This window comes from Maylandia zebra, linkage group LG17 (genome assembly GCF_041146795.1).
Source record: "Maylandia zebra isolate NMK-2024a linkage group LG17, Mzebra_GT3a, whole genome shotgun sequence".
Lineage (NCBI taxonomy): Eukaryota > Metazoa > Chordata > Actinopteri > Cichliformes > Cichlidae > Maylandia > Maylandia zebra.
In genome coordinates this window covers 39,110,323-39,129,009 of record NC_135183.1, presented here as the reverse complement: position 1 = coordinate 39,129,009, position 18,687 = coordinate 39,110,323, and the positions used below count along the sequence as shown (strand labels likewise).

The 18,687-nt window shown below is 45.5% G+C and overlaps 1 protein-coding gene across 2 annotated transcripts in view; it reads right to left on the bottom strand.

The window, feature by feature from the left end:
* The window catches only part of ano8b (anoctamin 8b), a 42,297-nt gene that overhangs the window by 3,813 nt on the left and 19,797 nt on the right, over positions 1-18,687 (bottom strand). For both annotated transcript variants that reach the window (XM_014407329.4, XM_014407330.4), the window contains exons 2-18: positions 18,248-18,358; positions 16,833-16,965; positions 13,698-13,836; positions 13,510-13,606; positions 13,243-13,359; positions 13,028-13,155; positions 12,776-12,937; positions 11,040-11,192; positions 10,659-10,785; positions 10,048-10,103; positions 9,889-9,963; positions 7,507-7,754; positions 7,059-7,218; positions 6,602-6,976; positions 1,946-2,137; positions 1,649-1,780; positions 297-407 (exon numbers count right to left, since the gene is read on the bottom strand). In XM_014407329.4, the coding sequence (XP_014262815.1) occupies positions 297-407; positions 1,649-1,780; positions 1,946-2,137; positions 6,602-6,976; positions 7,059-7,218; positions 7,507-7,754; positions 9,889-9,963; positions 10,048-10,103; positions 10,659-10,785; positions 11,040-11,192; positions 12,776-12,937; positions 13,028-13,155; positions 13,243-13,359; positions 13,510-13,606; positions 13,698-13,836; positions 16,833-16,965; positions 18,248-18,358 (2,516 nt within the window). The remainder of the gene's footprint in view (positions 1-296; positions 408-1,648; positions 1,781-1,945; positions 2,138-6,601; positions 6,977-7,058; positions 7,219-7,506; positions 7,755-9,888; positions 9,964-10,047; positions 10,104-10,658; positions 10,786-11,039; positions 11,193-12,775; positions 12,938-13,027; positions 13,156-13,242; positions 13,360-13,509; positions 13,607-13,697; positions 13,837-16,832; positions 16,966-18,247; positions 18,359-18,687) is intronic.

Below are 18,687 nucleotides of genomic sequence, written 5' to 3'. Positions count from 1 at the left end.
AAACGTTCTCACAATGCATTCATAAAGAATCAGCAGTAGTCAACTACTACACTACCGCAGCGCGACTTGTCTAAAAGCCCTTACTGCAGTCAGAATCTTGCATTAGTGCTCCCGGGGCAGCTACAAGCTAATCTCTTTTCCTGTGTTGTGCAGCACAGCTGACAACCTTTACAGTAACAGTCATTTTGCTACAATATCAAAGCAACTTTAGTCATTTATTTCCAAAAAGAAACAACTGCAGTGCTGTAGCATCATAAGGTTAATGAGGGAGACTTTAAAGGGCTCCCTGAAGTCACCTTAAAGGCCTCCCTGCGCTGGTAATCCAGCTTAGCCATCTCCTCTTTGACCCATGTAGGAATGTCGGGAATAGCCACATGGATGATGTATTTCAACAGGATGGCAAAGTGCTGCAAACAGACAGAGAGGTGGAAAACAAGGAAGGTGAAGTCAAACAATTATAAAGTAATTCACATACAGTAAATAGGACACGGTGCCTCAAACGCCCTCTTTAAGCAACTTGTCACTTGAGGTCATTCTTGCAACATTTGGGCTCAAACTTCTTTATCAGGCCAGCACAGAGCTGCAGGCTGTTGACCCCTCTGGATGCAGACGGCCGGCACAGTGAAGCACAGCCTGTTTCTAAATATGTGACAAGCTGTAGCAGCAGCGTTGTGCACAGACGGTTTCAGGCTGGAGAAACTGATCAGGAGGGCTAGCTCTGTGGTCGGCATGAAGCTGGACACTCTGGTGACAGTGGCAGAGAAAAGGACATTAAAGAAACTGCTGGACATTATGAACAATGCTGGGCATCCTCTGCACACAGCCATAAACAATCAGAAGAGTCTGTTCAGTGACAGGTTGCTTCTCCCCAAGACAAGAACTAACAGACTTAAAAACTCCTTTGTCCCACACGCCATCAGACTGTTTAACTCCTCTCTGGAGGGGAGAGGGAGGAGAAAGGAGGGGGGAACAACTAAGCTGTAGTGCCTCTTCACCTCACTGTACAATACCTTGTGCAATACTTTTGTAAATAGTCAACAGTGCAAGAGACTCAATACTTGAAATGTGCAATTCACTTGTATTTTTATTTTTTATTCCTATTTATTCTATTTATCCCCTTTGTATATTTTATTTATATTTGTCTCTGTATTTATATGTGTGTGTGTGTGTGTGTGTGTGTGTGTGTGTGTGTGTGTGTGTGTGTGTGTGTGTGTGTGTGTGTGTGTGTGTATATATATATATATAATATTCTGTAACTGTAACTTCGGTCGTTGCTGTGCTTTTTTTGGAAGTCGAATTTCCCAGAGGAACCCACCCGAGGGATTAATAAAGTTCTATCTTATCTTATCTTATCTTATCTTATCTTTCAGTTCCTTTGTTCACGCGTTTGGAGAGTTAAAACTGGTTTGATGTCATGACTGGCCGCCAATCTCATCTTCCTATTAGTAAACTATTTCCTGGGCTTCTACTTCATTACGTGTCATGAAAGTGAAATCTGTGTTAAACAGTTTACCGACTGATGAAGTGGTTTGAGTAAATGTTCTGTTAAATGTCCGTCCCAGTCTTTACAGGTAGGACAACTGTGTGACGGGAAAAGACTGAAAGAGCGCCGCTGTGTTTCAGACTGAGCAGGAAGTAGCTGCGGTACCTCGAGGATGACGATGGAGATGATGGCCATCTCAGGGCTGAGCCATGGAAAGAGACGCTGTAGCTGACCACACTGACCAATCAGGTAGCAGTTCACTATGATGGCAATCAGGCCCATGGCTTCCATCGCAGTCTGTGAACGGGAAAATAAAAGCTTTCCATTTTTTTCTGACTTTGTGCTTTGCTCTTAAATCAAGTTCAGCCAGACTCTGATTACTGATGAACTTGATTGGTTTGTTAACAGTAATGCCGTTTGTGTGTTAGTCAGCTCCCCATGTTCACACAGTGCATTTCTTACCTGCCACTGGCCGATGCTCTCCACACGGACTCCAAAGGGCCTCTGCAGGCCGGTGCAGAGCTTAAAGGCATCACTGCGGATCTCAATGATGTTGTTGATGAGAGCGCACATGGCAGCCAGAGGAAAGGCAGAGGAGAAGAGCACCACGTAGCCAAACTGGACAAACATCTCCTGGTAGTCTTGGAAAGTGTCCTAAGAAGGACAAAGTGGAGCAATAAGCCAAATGCAGTCTGTACAGTACGTGACTACATGGCTGCTGCGGACGACGCTGCATTTTCTGTGGACTAAACTCATTTGTAGATGAGATATATAAGATATAATAAGATATGGCAGTCATACAAGCATTTATAAGGTCTGTAGGATTCATGTTGTAGTTCTAGGATTCAAAGAGTGACCAGTTTTTAAAGAGAATAACAGAGAACGAGTCGTTCTGCCTGTAAACACCAGATGTTTAGAATGAACTTGTCACGGTCTGCGGAGACAGGCCATGTGGTGTAGGGGTGCAACGATACACAAAATTCACGGTTCGGTTCGATATTTTTTCGATACAAAACAAATGTTCATGCCTTTTTAATTTGTCATTTATTAAAATTATAAATATATATTTTAACTCAAAAGTACAGTTTTTAAATTTAATGTTGCTGAAACAAAAGTAATTAAAAAAATAAATATATCTCAGGGCTCGCAAAATTTCAAAATCCCTGGTAGCCCTTCGGGCAGGGACTCTTCAGTTTTTGGTAGCCCAAAATAAATTTAAGCAGCCCGAATAAAAAAGAGAGCAATTTTTTTGATTGATGTTTTGTCTCCTTTACAATATTATACATTAAAGTATAATATTGTAAAGGAAACAAAACATTAATCAAAAAATTGTTGAAAAACAAATTACAACATTGTATAAAAATTACAGTCATCAACTCAAATACTTGGTTCTAATTGAAAAGAAATTTCTATGAACTTGTAAGAACTGTGTAGGACATGAATCAGTCTGTGTCAGAGCCTGAATTTGAAATTTCCACTGAAGTCACGGGTAAGAGACAAGTGGAACCAAGATCGAGGCCGTTTGCTTTTTGAAGTTTGCAAAGACTGCTAAATTGTGCCAGTGATAGTTCACTCTTTGCAACATAGTAGCTGTTCTAAACAGATTTTTCAGGTTTATTTTTAGTCTGTTATTTGCAATTGGTGTTTGTTCTGGGAAAGATATTGCAGACTGAGCAATAATGCATTTCTTGCATTTCTCATGGGTTCTAATGGGGGCCTTTCTTAAAATGACTGGTCCCAGTAACAAAGGCACTTGTCGACTCAGAAATCGAGAGAAATCCAACAACACACCCGGCAGAACATTATGTTATTTACACGGGTGCACATAAGTGGTCCACATGTGCGCATTCGCTGTCAAAATAAAAGACGCACCAGATAAGAAGTTGCAACGCGCGTTTGCGTCCATATAAAAAGCTGTTTTTGTCCACTAGAGTGGGATTTTCACGGCACATTCTGCACCACATCTCTGTGCGTTCATCATTTGTTTGAAGCCAGCTCACCTCCTGCAACCACTTTTCCGAGAATACATGCTTCTTTTGTGGTTCGGACTCCTTCTGACATTTGTTTGGAGGTGGAGGAACATCACAGTAATTGCTTAAAGGAGCTTCTTCGACATCTTTAAGAGTTCTAAACAAATGTCTGTCCTCCTCCAGAAAATCTTATGTATGCAAACACGCGTTGCAACTTCATATCTTGTGCGCGTTTTTTTTTTTTGTTTGTTTGTTTTTTTGACAGCGAATGTGCACCTGCGGACCACTTATGTGCACCCCTGGTTATTTAGCTCGTCATATTGCAGCCACAGAAATTCTTTTGTCCATGAAACCATAAAGCTGCACTTTCTTTTTGCCTTATAGTCTGATTTGTCATAACTTCTCCGTTTTGTGGTAAGCTTTTCTTTGGCTGTCACTTCTTCACCCTGACCTGTCTTATTTGGCTCAGCAGAACTAAAATATATATCCTGCTGCTTTTACACACTCACTCACATAAGCTCAGCGATTCTCTGCGCGATCAACCTCTCACATGTTTAAGCTGCAGGAGATTTCACTTGTCATGTTTGCATAGTAAGCTAACGATTAATAAGACGATGTCAGAGGAATTGGTGCGCAAATTATCATCACTCACAGATCAGTGCTGTCGCTCTCTATACACAGTTCGCACGATTGCAAAGTGAAAGCAAAAAAACAAGCGCAAATTCAAACGCGACTTCAATATGTCACATATTGACAGTGGCTCACCGATGCCAATGACATAATTACCCAGCTACATTTCTGAAAGAATGCAAAAGCATTGACATATATTTTTCCTACAATAGCCCGACGGGCAGGGAAGAGATAGATTTTGGTAGCCCGACTGGAAAAATCGCTAGCTCCGGGACGTCGGGCTAGCGATTTTGCGAGCCCTGTATCTGATTGAGGAATCCCTCATCTTTGGAAAAGAGAGTTTATTACAGAGAAATGGCTCTTTCCAAAATAAAAGCTATACTATACGCTTCTTCTGGGCTATATTCTCAGCAGCATATTGTAGCGGGTCAGGGCTGTTCGGGGTTCTGTTTGTACAGTTATGTTTTGTTTATGTTGCCATAGTGACGGGTGACGCCCTCTCGCTGCGACGGTGTGTCCTTCCGGGGTCAGAGGGCGCCCTGTGTGTTGTTGTTGTTGCTGTGCGGTTGCCGCGCTGAGCAGTTAGCTAGCGGCAGTGTTCTTCTGCAGATGTCAATAAACGGCTGTGCTCCCCGGTTAGCTCACGGGAAGCAAGACCAAACGACACCTCCGTCTCCTCCTTGTCTGAGCTCGCCACAATATTAAACATATCAGGTCCCCATAAGGAGAATCCTGTGCTAACGGCTGTCTAAATGACTCGGGTAAAGTTTGTAGCATGCTTGTTGTTTTTGTCTGCTTCCACTTGTCTTTGCACTAGGATGATGTCGGCGTAAATGTGCAGTCATATTCGTTGTGTTCCCACTAGTGCTGTCAGCGTTAATCTCGTTGAAATGACGTTAACGCCACAACACGGCAAATATCCGTTAACGAGCTACCCCTGATCGCCCCGCGTGGGGCTAGACGGCTAACAAGTTAACGAGCTAACTGCCTAACACACTAGTTCACACCAATGTAATTGAGCATTGCGTGGCACATCCAACATACTGTTTTACTTTAGTCCATGAAGCGCTTACCTTCAGGGTCATACGTCACATGAAAACCAAAATAGTTCCAAAGGCCAGATCTGAATGAGGGTGGGGGAGGTTCAATTTGCCATGTTGCAAGGAGAGCTTAACTTCTGTCTGCTAGCTTGCCCTGCGCTCTTCCTTCTGACGATGCTGTCTGTGTTGAGCGCTCAGTGGATCTGCGCTCGACAGTGCAGCCTAGGCGGAGTAGTCGAACGCAGATCCACTGAGCGCTCAACACAGACAGCATCGTCAGAAGGAAAGTTGATAAAATAAATTACAAATGTTGTATTGTTCGATACATATGCGTACCGAACCGAAAGCACTGTATCGAACGGTTCAATATCAATACGAATATCGTTGCACCCCTAATGTGGTGGTGTGTGTGATGGACCCAGGTGCGTACACGGGAGTGAACTTAACAGAAAGCGAGCCTTTATTATGGCTGAAGACAAAGTGAACAAACAAAGCAGGGATAGCGTGACTAAACTAGACTATAACTAAACTGGGAAAACTAGTACTGTGACAAACTAAGAAGACTCAGAGACTATGGTGATAACTGCAAAGACTGACCATGAAAACATGGAGGTGGGAACACAGACGACACGACACAGACTGAATGAAACACAGAGGCTGTATCCCGATTCAGGGTCTGCAGCCTTAAAGGCCGCATTGTAAGGCCGATTACGTCACATTGACGCAACGAAGGCTGTCCCAATTCAAAGGCTGCTCGAAATGCGGCCCTCAAATGCGTCCTTCATTTCCCTGAATTTTAAGGACGTGGCGGTGAAGACTTCGTGGCCCAACATATCCCAGAATGCATAGCACGGCGGTGGGTGTGGATAATTTTGCCGAAAAAAAAACAACAGATGAGGGGCGGCCGAAGAGTAAACTGTTAACGACCCAGGAAACTTTGGCTTACATCCACCGAGGTCTGCGGGGATGATTATCACACAGTCAACATCTGGTACTTATAAAGTACCGATTTTATAAGGTTCAAAATATCACATCACATTTGACTTGATTGATCTGAACCTCAGTGATAATAATGCTGCACTGAGCATGTAAAACTATGCAGGCATATAGTGATTGTAAATATCACGTTACTCAGTCACCTCTGATCACTTCTTCAAATGAGGTCAAACTTTCAAGAAAATCTCTGATCTTTAAAACGATACTAAATATCACACTACAGTTTGGGTCCAAATATGTCACATTTGACCTCTGACCTCACTTGCATTTCCCTTCTGTCAGTAGTCTAAGGAGCTTGGAAAGACCTCTCATCTGAGAAGCTTCTTCAGTTCTAAATGCGACTGGTGGAGAATCCCAGATTTAAGCCCTGTGGGAGTGTCCGAAAGAGTGCCATGGACCCCCTATTGATCCTCTACCCAATCACAATCAGCCAAGGTGTCAGTTGAGCCGTACGTGCAGGGTGAGTACATATGTGCACTTACTGAGTACGTCTGCATGCAGCTCTCCATCTCCGCCTGAGTGAGCGTGGTGCTCTCTCTCTCCTCGGGGGGATCCATCCACGATTCCCTTTTCGTTTTCGGCTCGACCCTCTCGGCGCTCCGGCCTCTTCTTCTGTGACGCAGCGACGCGCTGCTCTCAGATCCAGAAGGCAGCGGGCTGGCGGCGGCGGCAGCATCAGCGGCCTCAGCCCTGCCCCCGCTCGAGTCCTTCACATCATGAATTCCGTTGTCGTCGTCGTCGTCGCACATTTCGAACATCGAGGCCGGGTCCATTCCCTTTTCCACCATGGTGGGGCTTCCCTCCTCCAGAAAGCTGCTGTCCACAGGGGGCCCACTGCACGCCGCCTTTCTGTCCACCTTAACCACGACATCGCTGATCAGTTACATGATTCAACCTCTAAAGCGTGAACGTGCTAACGCAGGTCACGCGGCACTGTACCTTCTCTATGAAGCTCACTTTCCTCAGCTTCAAGCCGCAGTCGATCAAACTTTCCTCCTCCGTCTCTCCTTCGCTGAACCTCCCGCTGTCAGCCTCGTCCTTCTCAGCTCCCTCCTCCTCATCAGGCACTCCACATCCTCCGTTCAGACACTTCTTTTCCCTGAGAGCAGGTGAAGAGACAGATAAACGTCAGAGTAACTGTGTGCCAACCTGTTCTGGCGGTCTGTGCACTCGGTGTCTGATAGCTATGAATCATAACTGCATGCGGTGCGTGAACAATAGCGGAGGACGATAAAGTGTCGTTCTGTCTGCAGCCGAGCGGCTCTGCTTGTAGTGACTAACGCAGTAAGTGTTGGTGTGAATGACAGCTAAACACATGAACGTCACGGATCTTTCAGCACACGCTTTCTTTACTGCATCATCTTTACTGAACGGCTCAGAGCACCACCTTCTTTCTGGCTGCCCCACTCCAGGCCTGGTGCCCCTCAGTCCGGGTCCTGGCATGGTCTGGTCAGTGGGAGACGCCATGGCTTTTCCAGCTGCCAGCCGGGCGTATTTCAGCAGCACTGAGAGCAGCAGGTCCCACACGGCTCGCAGCGTAAGCTCTCCCAGCTTGTGACGCTCATACAGGTAAGGCTGCAGCACCTCCTTAACGTTTTGAAGGAACTGGCGTATGATGAGTAGAGTGGCCAGCATCTGACAAACACAAGGCAGAGAAACAGCTGCAGCACCCACAGATCACAGCGCACTGATTGGAGCATTTAAAAGAAACAAGACAGGATAGATGACAGTGGACAGAGCGCAGGAGGAGCAGCGAGAGAGGACTTAATAAAATAAGGTGAAAACATTTAAAATAAAGAGACATGTATGCAGACTGTGTGCTCAAGGCAAGCTCCGCCTGAATGGTTCCCTATTCCAAGCAGTAGGAGGGACCCTGTAATCGGGGGTCCTGAGGTGTTAGGCAGCAATCGCTGTGTCACATTCGAACTCTAAAAAGCACAGCAGCCTCTCACCTACAGACCTCGCTGCACACGGCAGACACGAACGAACCAACTAAACTGCTCCACCAAGCCGAGACACAAAGCGACGCACAATAATTACACCTCCGCCCTGTGACAGGCTCGAGTGAAAAGTTCATCAGTCTTGAAACTAAAGTTTCTTTAGACGCAGCAGTCAAGACGTGCGACGGGCTTATTTGTGGACAGCTGACTAGAAACCTCAAAGTTGTCATGTTTTCCCGGCTCTGTCACGGACGCTTCATGCAACAGGAGACGCTGCGGCACCCACGGCCCGGTCCCTCGTCCAAATACTTTGACCTGTGGGCGAACGGGAGGCGTCCAGAACAGGAACTGACGGGAAGCAGAACGGCTACAAATAAAATCTCATGCTGAGTCCAACACAGACACAGTTCTTTGTTTCTGAAAAAGTCATCTGGAAGAAGACATATACATTATGCGTGACAATAAGTACAGAGATTAAGATTAAACGGGTAACTGAACACAACTATACTCTTATCATTTTGGGATTCATTACCATTTTTTAATAAACCTTCATGTGAACGTGTCTCTGTGCACAAAGTATTTATTTAGCTTTACAAAATAAAGTTTCTTAAGAGTTTAATCTGGTCAAACTCAGTGATCTCCTGGTTTCTACAACAAAAAATGTTTCTTTGTTTCTCTGATCTTGTCAATAAGCACAGAAAAAGAAACCGAGTTGCATCAAACCATAACTGAGCTTTAACAGTCAAAGCCAAGAGTTTAATATGTCTTCAATCATATAATACACACACGCAGAGGTTAGACAGCGACTGCATCACCACAAAGCTCACGATCCATTGTTGCCTTTAATCTGAAAGCAGCTCCTTCAGGTCAAACGCTGATGCACAACACGCTGCGCAGAAGATGCTACAGCACAGAAACAGAGAGCATACAGGACATAATCAATAATGGACAGCACAGGGACTGAGAGGCGGAGACGCTGCTCTCTGATTGCTAACATCTCAGTCACGTAACAGCTGACGTCTCTCTCATCAACTGGAAACAAGAAAAGTCTCACGTGTTTTAAATGATTTTAGCCTTTCATGGTACTTCCAGTAAATCAGAAAGCTTTACCGACATGTGGAGAGCCTGAGCTGTGCTGGTGTAAACTGGGAAAACTGGGAAGTCAGCTGACATCGAGAGTCCGAAAGGTGGAGCAGATGGTGAGAAGCTGAGGGACAAGATGACTCACAGAGGGAAAAAAGCCCAAGAAAGAAATCCACAATTCCCATCACAAGGAATACCAGGAAGACCGATCTTCAGATGAAAGGACCCAATAGAAGAAGTAAGAAGAGGCGCGTTTTGAGAGTTGATGTCATTGAATATAAAGTTGGTTTTAGATAATCAGACAGTATCTGCTGACAGCTACAAAGTCCCAAGTCTCCCAAATACAGAGATGTAATGAAAACAGCCCTGCAGCCATTTAACAGCGTGGAGGTTTGGAGCTCCAGCACACGTTCTTTCCAAGCACACCTGCTCACCGATTGGCACCAAGCTGGCATGCAAAGGCATAACGGAGGTGGTCAGAAACAGACCTCTGACCTTCCCTACGCGTAACAGGGATCGTACTTTGTTCCCGAGCAAAGCCCTGAAGAACCAGGGAACAGAGACCACCAGCATCTTGATCTTCAGGGAGACGTGAGGCAGCACATTGACCCGGACCTGCCGCTGCAGACTCCTGATCAGAGACAACACCAGCAGCATCTTCCACAAACGGACAAACGCACGGATGTGCGGATTAATGACGACGTCGACGAGTGAGTGCGAGTGTCTGAGCGGCGGAAACGTCTCACCTCTTTCAGGCGCTCCATGTCTTTGAGGTAGAATCCGATGTAAAAAAGGCTGAGATAGGAATTTACAAACTGAAACTGCAAGAGACAGAAAGGCCAGGTGTGATTAAACAGGAAGAGGAATTAGCTCCACCCAATCCCACAGCAAAGGACGACACTTACAAGAACCATTTTGATGATGAGATTTTTCTCATAGGCACTCTGGAGTCTATAGTTTTCTGTGGAAACACAACATCAGCGTAACACACCTGGCGAGCCATTAAAAACATGCAGCACAGTAAAAGCTTCAATCATTGACTGCTTAATTAGTAACTAATGAACCGTAGAGCTTCACCCCTTTATTTGAGCGCTCAAAGCACTTCTACACACACTCACTCACACACTCACACTCACACACACACACACACACACACACAAACACAAACACTCACACACACACACACACACACACACACACACACACACACACACACACACACACACACACACTCACTCACACACACTCACACACACTCACACACACTCACACACACACTGATGGACACATCGTGTCCAGACCGCAGGAACCTTCTGATTCGTGCGGCCTGCTCGACCTCTCGAGCCACAGCCAGCTCAGCGCTCAAAAGGAATTGCCAGCGATCCATAACTAATATTAATAACTAATATTAATAACTAATATTAAGGACGCGACTTTCAGGAGATCATCTTGAGTAAGAGACGCTCTGCTCTGAATCTGCGGTTACGTTTTGCCGGCCTAGAAGCTCGGCGCTCACCCATGTCATTGAGCCAGCAGGCGATCTTCCTGTACACCTCATCACACGCAGTCACAGTGATAGCGAGCATGATTTTGGGGATGAAGCGAGCCAGCCGAGGCATTTCCTTGATCCCCATCACAAACTCCTGCAGAGACACAAATACAACTTCTCAGCCCCCAAAGGCAATAAACACTCCCATTCTATGAAGCGTGGAGTCTATTTGTTTATTATTAGTTACTGTCTGTGGTTTTTGGTTTCGTAGCTTCTTTAAAATGCTTCATTACGTCAAACTCTAAAAGAAATCTGACAAAAGAAGATGATTTTCTTGCGTTAAATTTGCTGCTGTATTCATCAAAGCGGGACACAACAAAGAGAACAGATGCTGACAGCTGGACTGACCTGCAGCTCAAAGCAGATGAGCATGACCAGGAAGACAAAACAGAGACAGAGGATACAGATGGGCAGGCTGACCAGCCACCTGAATAGACGCCTCCGCCACGGAGGATAGTAGAACTCCTCGCATCCCGTTATAGGACTGCAGCGCTTGATTCCCTGCAGACAGAGGATATGAAACAGCGTAAAGAGGAGAGGCTGGAGGGAAAACGCACAAAGCACTCATTTGAGTTCTCAAAGGTAAAATGTGAAGCGGAGCCTTCAGCCAGCCGTCACACAGGAGACTCGCTGCCTTTGTTGTTGGCTTTAAATGCTCCTTTTTGATAAAGACAATATTTTAGGGGTGGGTCAGGAGACCCTGGACCCCACATTAGTGACGCTGTTAGATAATCACAGTAACATATTTGTTTTGTGCTTTTTCTCCTCTTTGCATTTGCACATGAAGAAGCACGTTTCACATAAACGGACTGTTTTCTACTCTCACTGCTCAAAGCACTTTAAACAACTCGCCTCATTGACTCACATCGACACTGTGGTGAAGTTCTCCTTCTTTCAGCTGAGGCAGCCGTCAAACATTAAACCCGTCCTGTTGACACTCTGATCTGAGCATTTACTGCAATTCATTGGCTTCCATTAAGTTTTGAACCCATTTTAAAATTCTTGTATTTGTTTTTAAGTCTTAATGGTCTCGCTTCTTATTATTTGTCTGAGCTGCTTCACCCTTACGTGCCGTCTCGTGCTCTTAGATCAGCTAGCTGTCCCAGAAACATTTTAGAAACCCCGAGGAGACCGAGTCTTTGCAGCTTTGTCTCCCAAAATGTGGAATGAGCTTCCTCTGGAGCTCAGGCAGGCTCCATCCCTCGCTGCTTTTAAAGCTCATTTAAAAACACACCTGTCCTCCTCGGCCCGTGTGAGTTGTCGTCTTTGTTTTTGCCCTGTGTACCCATTTATTCTTTTGTTCTCTTAGTTTGGTACAGCACGTTGATCAGCTGTGATGTTGTTTTTGAAGTGAAATTCTCACAAACACTGTTTATGCTTTTTGTACTGAAGTGCTTTCTATCTAACAGTCATACTTCATTATTTTCTTTCCCGAGGATTCGGCTGCAGGCTGGAGCAGCCAGCGATCAAACCACCGACCCTGCGATTAGTGGACGACCTGCTCGACTCCTGAGCTACAGCCACCCCAATCAATCAATCAATCAATCAATCAATCAATCAATCCTCAGTTCCACTTCTGTTCTGACATCTCCTTGTAATGGAAGAGTAACTAAAGCTGTTCCCAAAGTACATAATTAAAGTTTTTGTGAATAAAGCAGAAGAAAAAAGGAAACTGTGCAGCTGTCAGCATCATTCTGATTCGCTCGCTATCATTGGTGAGCATTTAACAACAGGTCGTCTATTTTCAGCTGTAGTCCTGCAGGGATGTTTTCCCATAACAAGGACAGCATGTAACCAGTTTCTCCAGTGTGTTATACTGGGAGCTTCTTCATTTTTAAATATTATCTGGATATTTGCCCACTATAGAGCAAATATCACTCAGCTTCCTTACACGTTGGACTATTTGTTGCTCCATGCTCTGCTTTAAATCTGTCCTCCTGTTTCTCATCAGCTATAACTGAACTGAATCCACATCGTTCGCCTTTAATTCCTGTTGCAAAGCTTTGTTCAGTGTTACTCTGCTGCATTGTCTTTATCTGACGCTGTAAAGCACTTTGACTGAATCAGAGTTTAATTTCTCTCACCCGGAACTGAGGCCGTGGTTCCTCCAGGGACTCCGCAGGCGCGTCCAGCGTTCCCCACTTATACGCCAGCTCCGCCCCCCTCCGCTTCCACCGCTCCAGAAACAGAGTGGCCCACACCACATTGAAGAGGGCAAACACCACGCAGCAGATGTCCCGGCTCGTCTGAGGCAAGCATGCAGACATTTATCGGTTTGACTGGGCGGTGTCATTGTTTCCTTTTCCTACACAAGCACACGGCTCATCTCTGCTCACCTGATCGGACTCGGTGAGCATCCAAAGCACGAAACCGATCACGGCGGGATATAACATGGAGGTGGTGTAGAAACCCAGCCAGGCAAAATACATGGCAATCTTCACCCCGAAGTAGTCACAGATATCATCTGTTTGTGAGATCGATAAGATAACAGTGAGGCAAACAGCAAAGTCAGAGATGGAAACAGCGTAAAAGCGAGCTTTGATTTATTAACCTAACGGCTGCTTCTCACAAACAGCCTGGACCCAAGACTTCATCAGCTGGCTGAGGATCCTCTGCTCATGCAGAGGGAACACCTGCTGGATCACACCTCTCGCACTCAGCTCCGGGACTGCAGAGAGTAAAGCGAGCAGCAAAACATATTTAAGCAGATGATTTACTTTATTTAGTTAGAGAGAGAAGCACTCGAGGAGAGGAAACCATCAATCACACATGCCGCGGCCCACTGAAGACAACGGAGCTTTTAGCTCTGATCACTTACTGATTGGCTGGCCTTCCAGGAAGCTGATGTTATGAAGCACCTCCCCTTGTTTGGCACGTAGGTTGTCCAGCCAGTATTTAATGATGCTCTGCCTCTCCTGCAGCCACCGGGAAGAGGAGGAGGAGGAAGCAACGTGAGAAAAACTTTTCCCAGTGTAGGTACCTGGGAATAACTGGAGTCGCACTGACCTGCGAGGTGAAGAAGCACAGCTCGCTCTCGATGTTCTCGTAGATGTAGTCCTCCTCGCAGGAGAAGCTCCGTGTTCCTCCGCCAAACTCAGGCTTCACTGCTTTCCTCAGTCCCATTTCCTCGGCGCCTCGCAGCAAACTGCACGACAACATCGGGCAGGTTTTTTTAAGCCGGCCTCAGACGCCCACGCTACACGTGTAATCTGTGTCATCTGCAGTGCATTAATCTCGTCTAATTAAATCTTTTGTTTCTAATTGCCTACGCGGCGACGCCCGGGCTCTCACTCTGCTGGTGGTAACACCGCACATTATGGAGGCGGCGAGAGGAATAATGGGAGTAATTGCATAGTAACAGCAACACGCGGTGTTGTCTCTCTTTTTACAGCTATGAGCTATAAACATGTATGCCTGCATGCTGGGATGGTCCTTTTTTCTTCTAACATGTTGGTTAAACTGATGATTGACACTAAAAATAATCCCAATAATCACCTGATTTATCTTAATTCACAACACTGCAGCACTTCTGTTTGGCCACTTTTCCACATTACTAAAAAAAACAGTGGTTTGTCCTTCAGCTGTAATGTCTGAACCTCATCTCATTTCCCATCATGCCTTCCTGCACATCTTCTATCCCCATGCTCTCGTCCTCTTTCATGCCCACGCTGTCTTCTCTCAGCCTCCCCTCTTCATCCATCGCTCTCCTCCCCTCCTTCTATCCCATCATCCTTTTTTCCATCTCCGTCTGTCCTTCCCGCCGGCCTTGTGCTGAAATCTCAATAATAATGCAGCTCCCTCTCTGTTCCCCGCAGGCTAAGAGCTCACCTCGCCCTCACATGTATATATAGTCTTTACACACACGCACAAAGACGTACGGCCGATGTGTAACAGCCATCCATCATGCAGCTCCATGTACTCGCAGGGGCAGCACAAAGAAGCACGGACGGCACCTGATGGATTACAGCAGAAATCTGAGGTGTAAGCTTGTGTTTCACGCCTGAATACTGCTTACAGCGCAGAACCGTCACAATAAAGGTGCTTGTGTGAGGAAGAAAAAAACGAGGCTTTATCTGTTTAAACCAACTGTTTAGTAATCGAAGCCAAAACCAGGAGGCCTTTTAGAGGTGAGCAGCTGCTGCCAGGAATCTTAATGAGATTCTCTCTTTTCTTATTTCATCAAAGTGTTCAGCTTTTTAACAAGAAAATACAAAAACACAAAGAGAGAAAGTCTGACAGTGAGGCTGTACGCAAAGCGTGGACAAAGCTAACCTTGTAAAGTAACACTGCTGATGGAGAGCTCTGCGTGTTTATGCTAATGTAGGTAATGCAGAAACTCAGCAGATCCAAATGGCAAACCGTAAACTGCCCGTCAGAGCAGCAGAATGAGTAACTGATGACATGTCAGGTAAGAAAATGTTCTGTTACAGCTGAATTTACTGCTTTCAGTTAAATGAATGAAGCCTTTCTGAAAAAACGCACAAAACACTCCCACACGTACAGCTCCATCCTGACTCTTTCAGCGATGATAACAACACAACTATAAATCATGTGACGATATGAAAACATACTGAACAAATGGCACAGCTGGACATATCCAACAAAACTAAAACAGGAAAGGATTTTTCACGCTGCTTCATGGTGGACCGGGAATCAGTATCCGAGGGGAATTCGAGAGGACGTGGAGCACTTTCTGGGTTATGATTTCTACCACATAAAATGTAGGTCAACCGACCCCACAGCAGGTGTGTGTGTGTTTACATATCTTTGTCAGGACCAAATGAGTTTGAGACTCAAAATGTGGTTTTAGTGTCAGGGTTACGGTTAGGATTAGGCATTGATTTTTCATGGTTACGGTAGGGGCTAGGGAAAGCATCATCCCAATGAGATGTCCCCACAACGATATGAAAACACGTTTGTTTGTGTGTGTGTGTGTGTGTGTGTGTGTGTGTGTGTGTGTGTGTGTGTGTGTGTGTGTGTGTGTGTGTGGTCAAGCAGCACTTTCTTTGAGCTTTTCATCCAAAACCCACTGGCACACTTTTAAAAAGAGCACTCAGTCCATCCTTCCTCACCACCTTTCCTCACTGCTTCCTCTTTGCGTTTCTTTACCTTGCATCCTTTCTGCTTTTATCTCTCTCTCTCTCTCTCTGTCACGCCCGCTTGTCTCTCTCTCTTCTTTCCCACAATCTGTCCGCTCTTACTGCATTCACAGGTAAAAGGTTTATGTTAGATAAGCCCGTCGTCTAAAAGCGCAGTCAGCACAGAGGATTCAACATTTGTGGTGAAATGCAGCACGGGAGCAGCTGCCGCCCTGATCCCCAGATTGTATTTCTCTGTATTTATACGTCAAAGTCAGCACTGATATTAAAGTGACCCTGCACTCACCTGTGACTGTCTGTGACAGTGGGAGTGAAATCACAGCAAATCCACTACACAGAGGTTAGCATGATGCTAAAGCCTCTGGAAAACTTGAAAGACCAGCAGCAGAGGAGCAATGCTGAATCACCAGGCATCAGCTTCACTCGTGATTCACAGTGTACGAGCTAAACTGCTGCGCCTACTATAAGCTGCAACTACATTTAAAACTATGATAAACGGAGGTGCTGCTTCACACCGACACAGCACAGCAGGGTTATTCTCGCCTTTTACATCCCGACTCCCGTAGTAACGTTCAAAAATAACTACCCCTCGAGCCAGTGGAGGAAGAGGCGATATTAAGTAATATCTGCGATGGGTCGTTTGTTAATTATTGATCACAGTTAAAACAGCACCAACATCCCGAACTATGATATGTCTGAAGAAGCAGTGAAGGTGAGAACAAGCAAGTTCGATCATAAAGCTGGAATATTCTAATCATTTTAAAGGAGAGAGTGAAACATTGAACTAACTGATTAACTAAAAGAACAGTTTGATAATCAGTGCTGCGGTCCTACTGTCAGCAGCATCAGCCAACACATGGCCTGTATTTTTATAGCGCTTTACTCGTCCCTAAGGACCCCAAAGCGCTTTACACATCCAGTCACACACTGGTGATGGCAGCTACATTGCAGCCACAGCCACCCTGGGGCGCCCTGACAGAGGCAAAATGAACAGAAGCACGAACCAGAGGCTCCTTTCTGATTTGATTGGTTGATTTCTTACTTTTCATACGTAGCGGTGATGAAGAATGCGTAGACTCGCGTGTGTTTATGATGTCGGATCTGGATGATGAGCTCTGGGATTCCCAGTCGGATGTGGTTCAGTAGCCATAGTAACGTGTGGTCATCTGTAGTATCTGTAACAGGAAGTGGAAAAACAAAGAGTTCGTGTTGACGCCCCCGTAGGATCTGCCGAGTACTCCCACAGTCTTTGCTTTTATCTCTGAGCAGCAGCTGGAGGTGTGAGGTCATACTACTGAATCATCACGTTCTTCTCGGCCTGCAGGGCGCCAGCCTAAGCTTACAGCTGAAGGTGAAACTAGGAAATAAGAGCGCATCTAACATTTTTCCACCGACACTACAGTGACTGACTGAGCGTCACAGTAAAAGATAAGGTAAGATAAGATAAGATAAGATAACCTTTATTAGTCCCACACGTGGGAAATTTGTTTTGTCACAGCAGGAAGTGGACAGTGCAAAAGTTATGAGGCAAAAATTAGAATACAATAAGAATAAATACAGTACACAACTGTACAGAATAGAATAAAATAAAATACTATATACAGTAGAATAAAATAAAATAAATATACAATAAGATAAAAATAGAATACAAATACAAAAGCTCGTGTTCACTGCAGTTATTGCAAAGTTAACATGTAACATAAGTCATATTGTATGCCACCGCCAATCAGCTCCCAACAGTCATCGTGGTAAGTAAAGACCCTGCAGTCATGGAAACCCCGACAATCACATGATCCTCTGTGAGGCGGAACTTGGTGACAGTGGGAAGGAAAAACTGCCTTGTAACAGGAAGAAACCTAAAGCAGAATCAGATTCGGGGATGGGCGGCCCTCTGCTGGGACTGGTTGGGAGTGAGGGGAGCAAGGCAAGACTAAAGACGCCCGTGGAAGAGAGCCAGAGAGGAATAATAACTAATGATTAAATGCCAAATTGTGTTTAAACATACAGAGAGTAGAAGAAGAAACAGTGCAGCCCTCAGCAGTCTAAGTTAGATCTGATCCAGGTTTAACTTTAAGCTTTATTGAAAAGGAGCGCTGTAAGCCTCATCTTAAAAACAGAGACAGTGTCTGTCCCCTGAACATGAATTATTTCAGTTTTTGGGTCCATGTGATTGTTTCTGCCAAAACTGTTTCCTCAAGACATTCCCAGGACATCACAATGGGCCGAACAATACAAAAGGACACAGATCCTCTGTGATAGAACAGAAAATTGTTCCAGCGTTTCAAACACGGGGATTACCCTCTTTTCCTACATGAAAAGCAAATTAAAAAGTGATGATGAGCAGCAGCTCCACACTGAGGGTTAACTGCAGACATAGTTCTGTGTTTGTGATATGAAAGCTGTCAGTCAGGATTCTCACACGTATGAAAGCAGCAGGAATGTGTGTGTTTGATTGACCTGCAAATGTCATGAGGACGTCGCAGTTCTCTGTGGGCACCGTTTTCATCCAAGACTTATGAGACATGATGTGTCTTCCAGCCTGCAGCAGCCGCTTCCCGAACAGCTTATCTGAAAGACGGAGAGACAGACGGACAGTCAGACGGACCCACGGAGAGGGGGACAGTCACCTTTTCAAAGAGACAGGGTGTAAGCAGAAATGGCATTTTTAACATTTTCACACACCCCCGCCACCTGACCCCACTTTCTCCAAACCCTTACCCCTGCTGCCACAACACAAAGACACACACACACACACACACACACACACACACAACTGTCTTTCTTGACAGGACAGATTTAAATGTCACACCGCTCTGACTCACAACACGACACTGACTGAAATAATCCTGCCCTGCCAAGACCAGAGGCCACACATTGTTCACCACCCTCTGCTATGA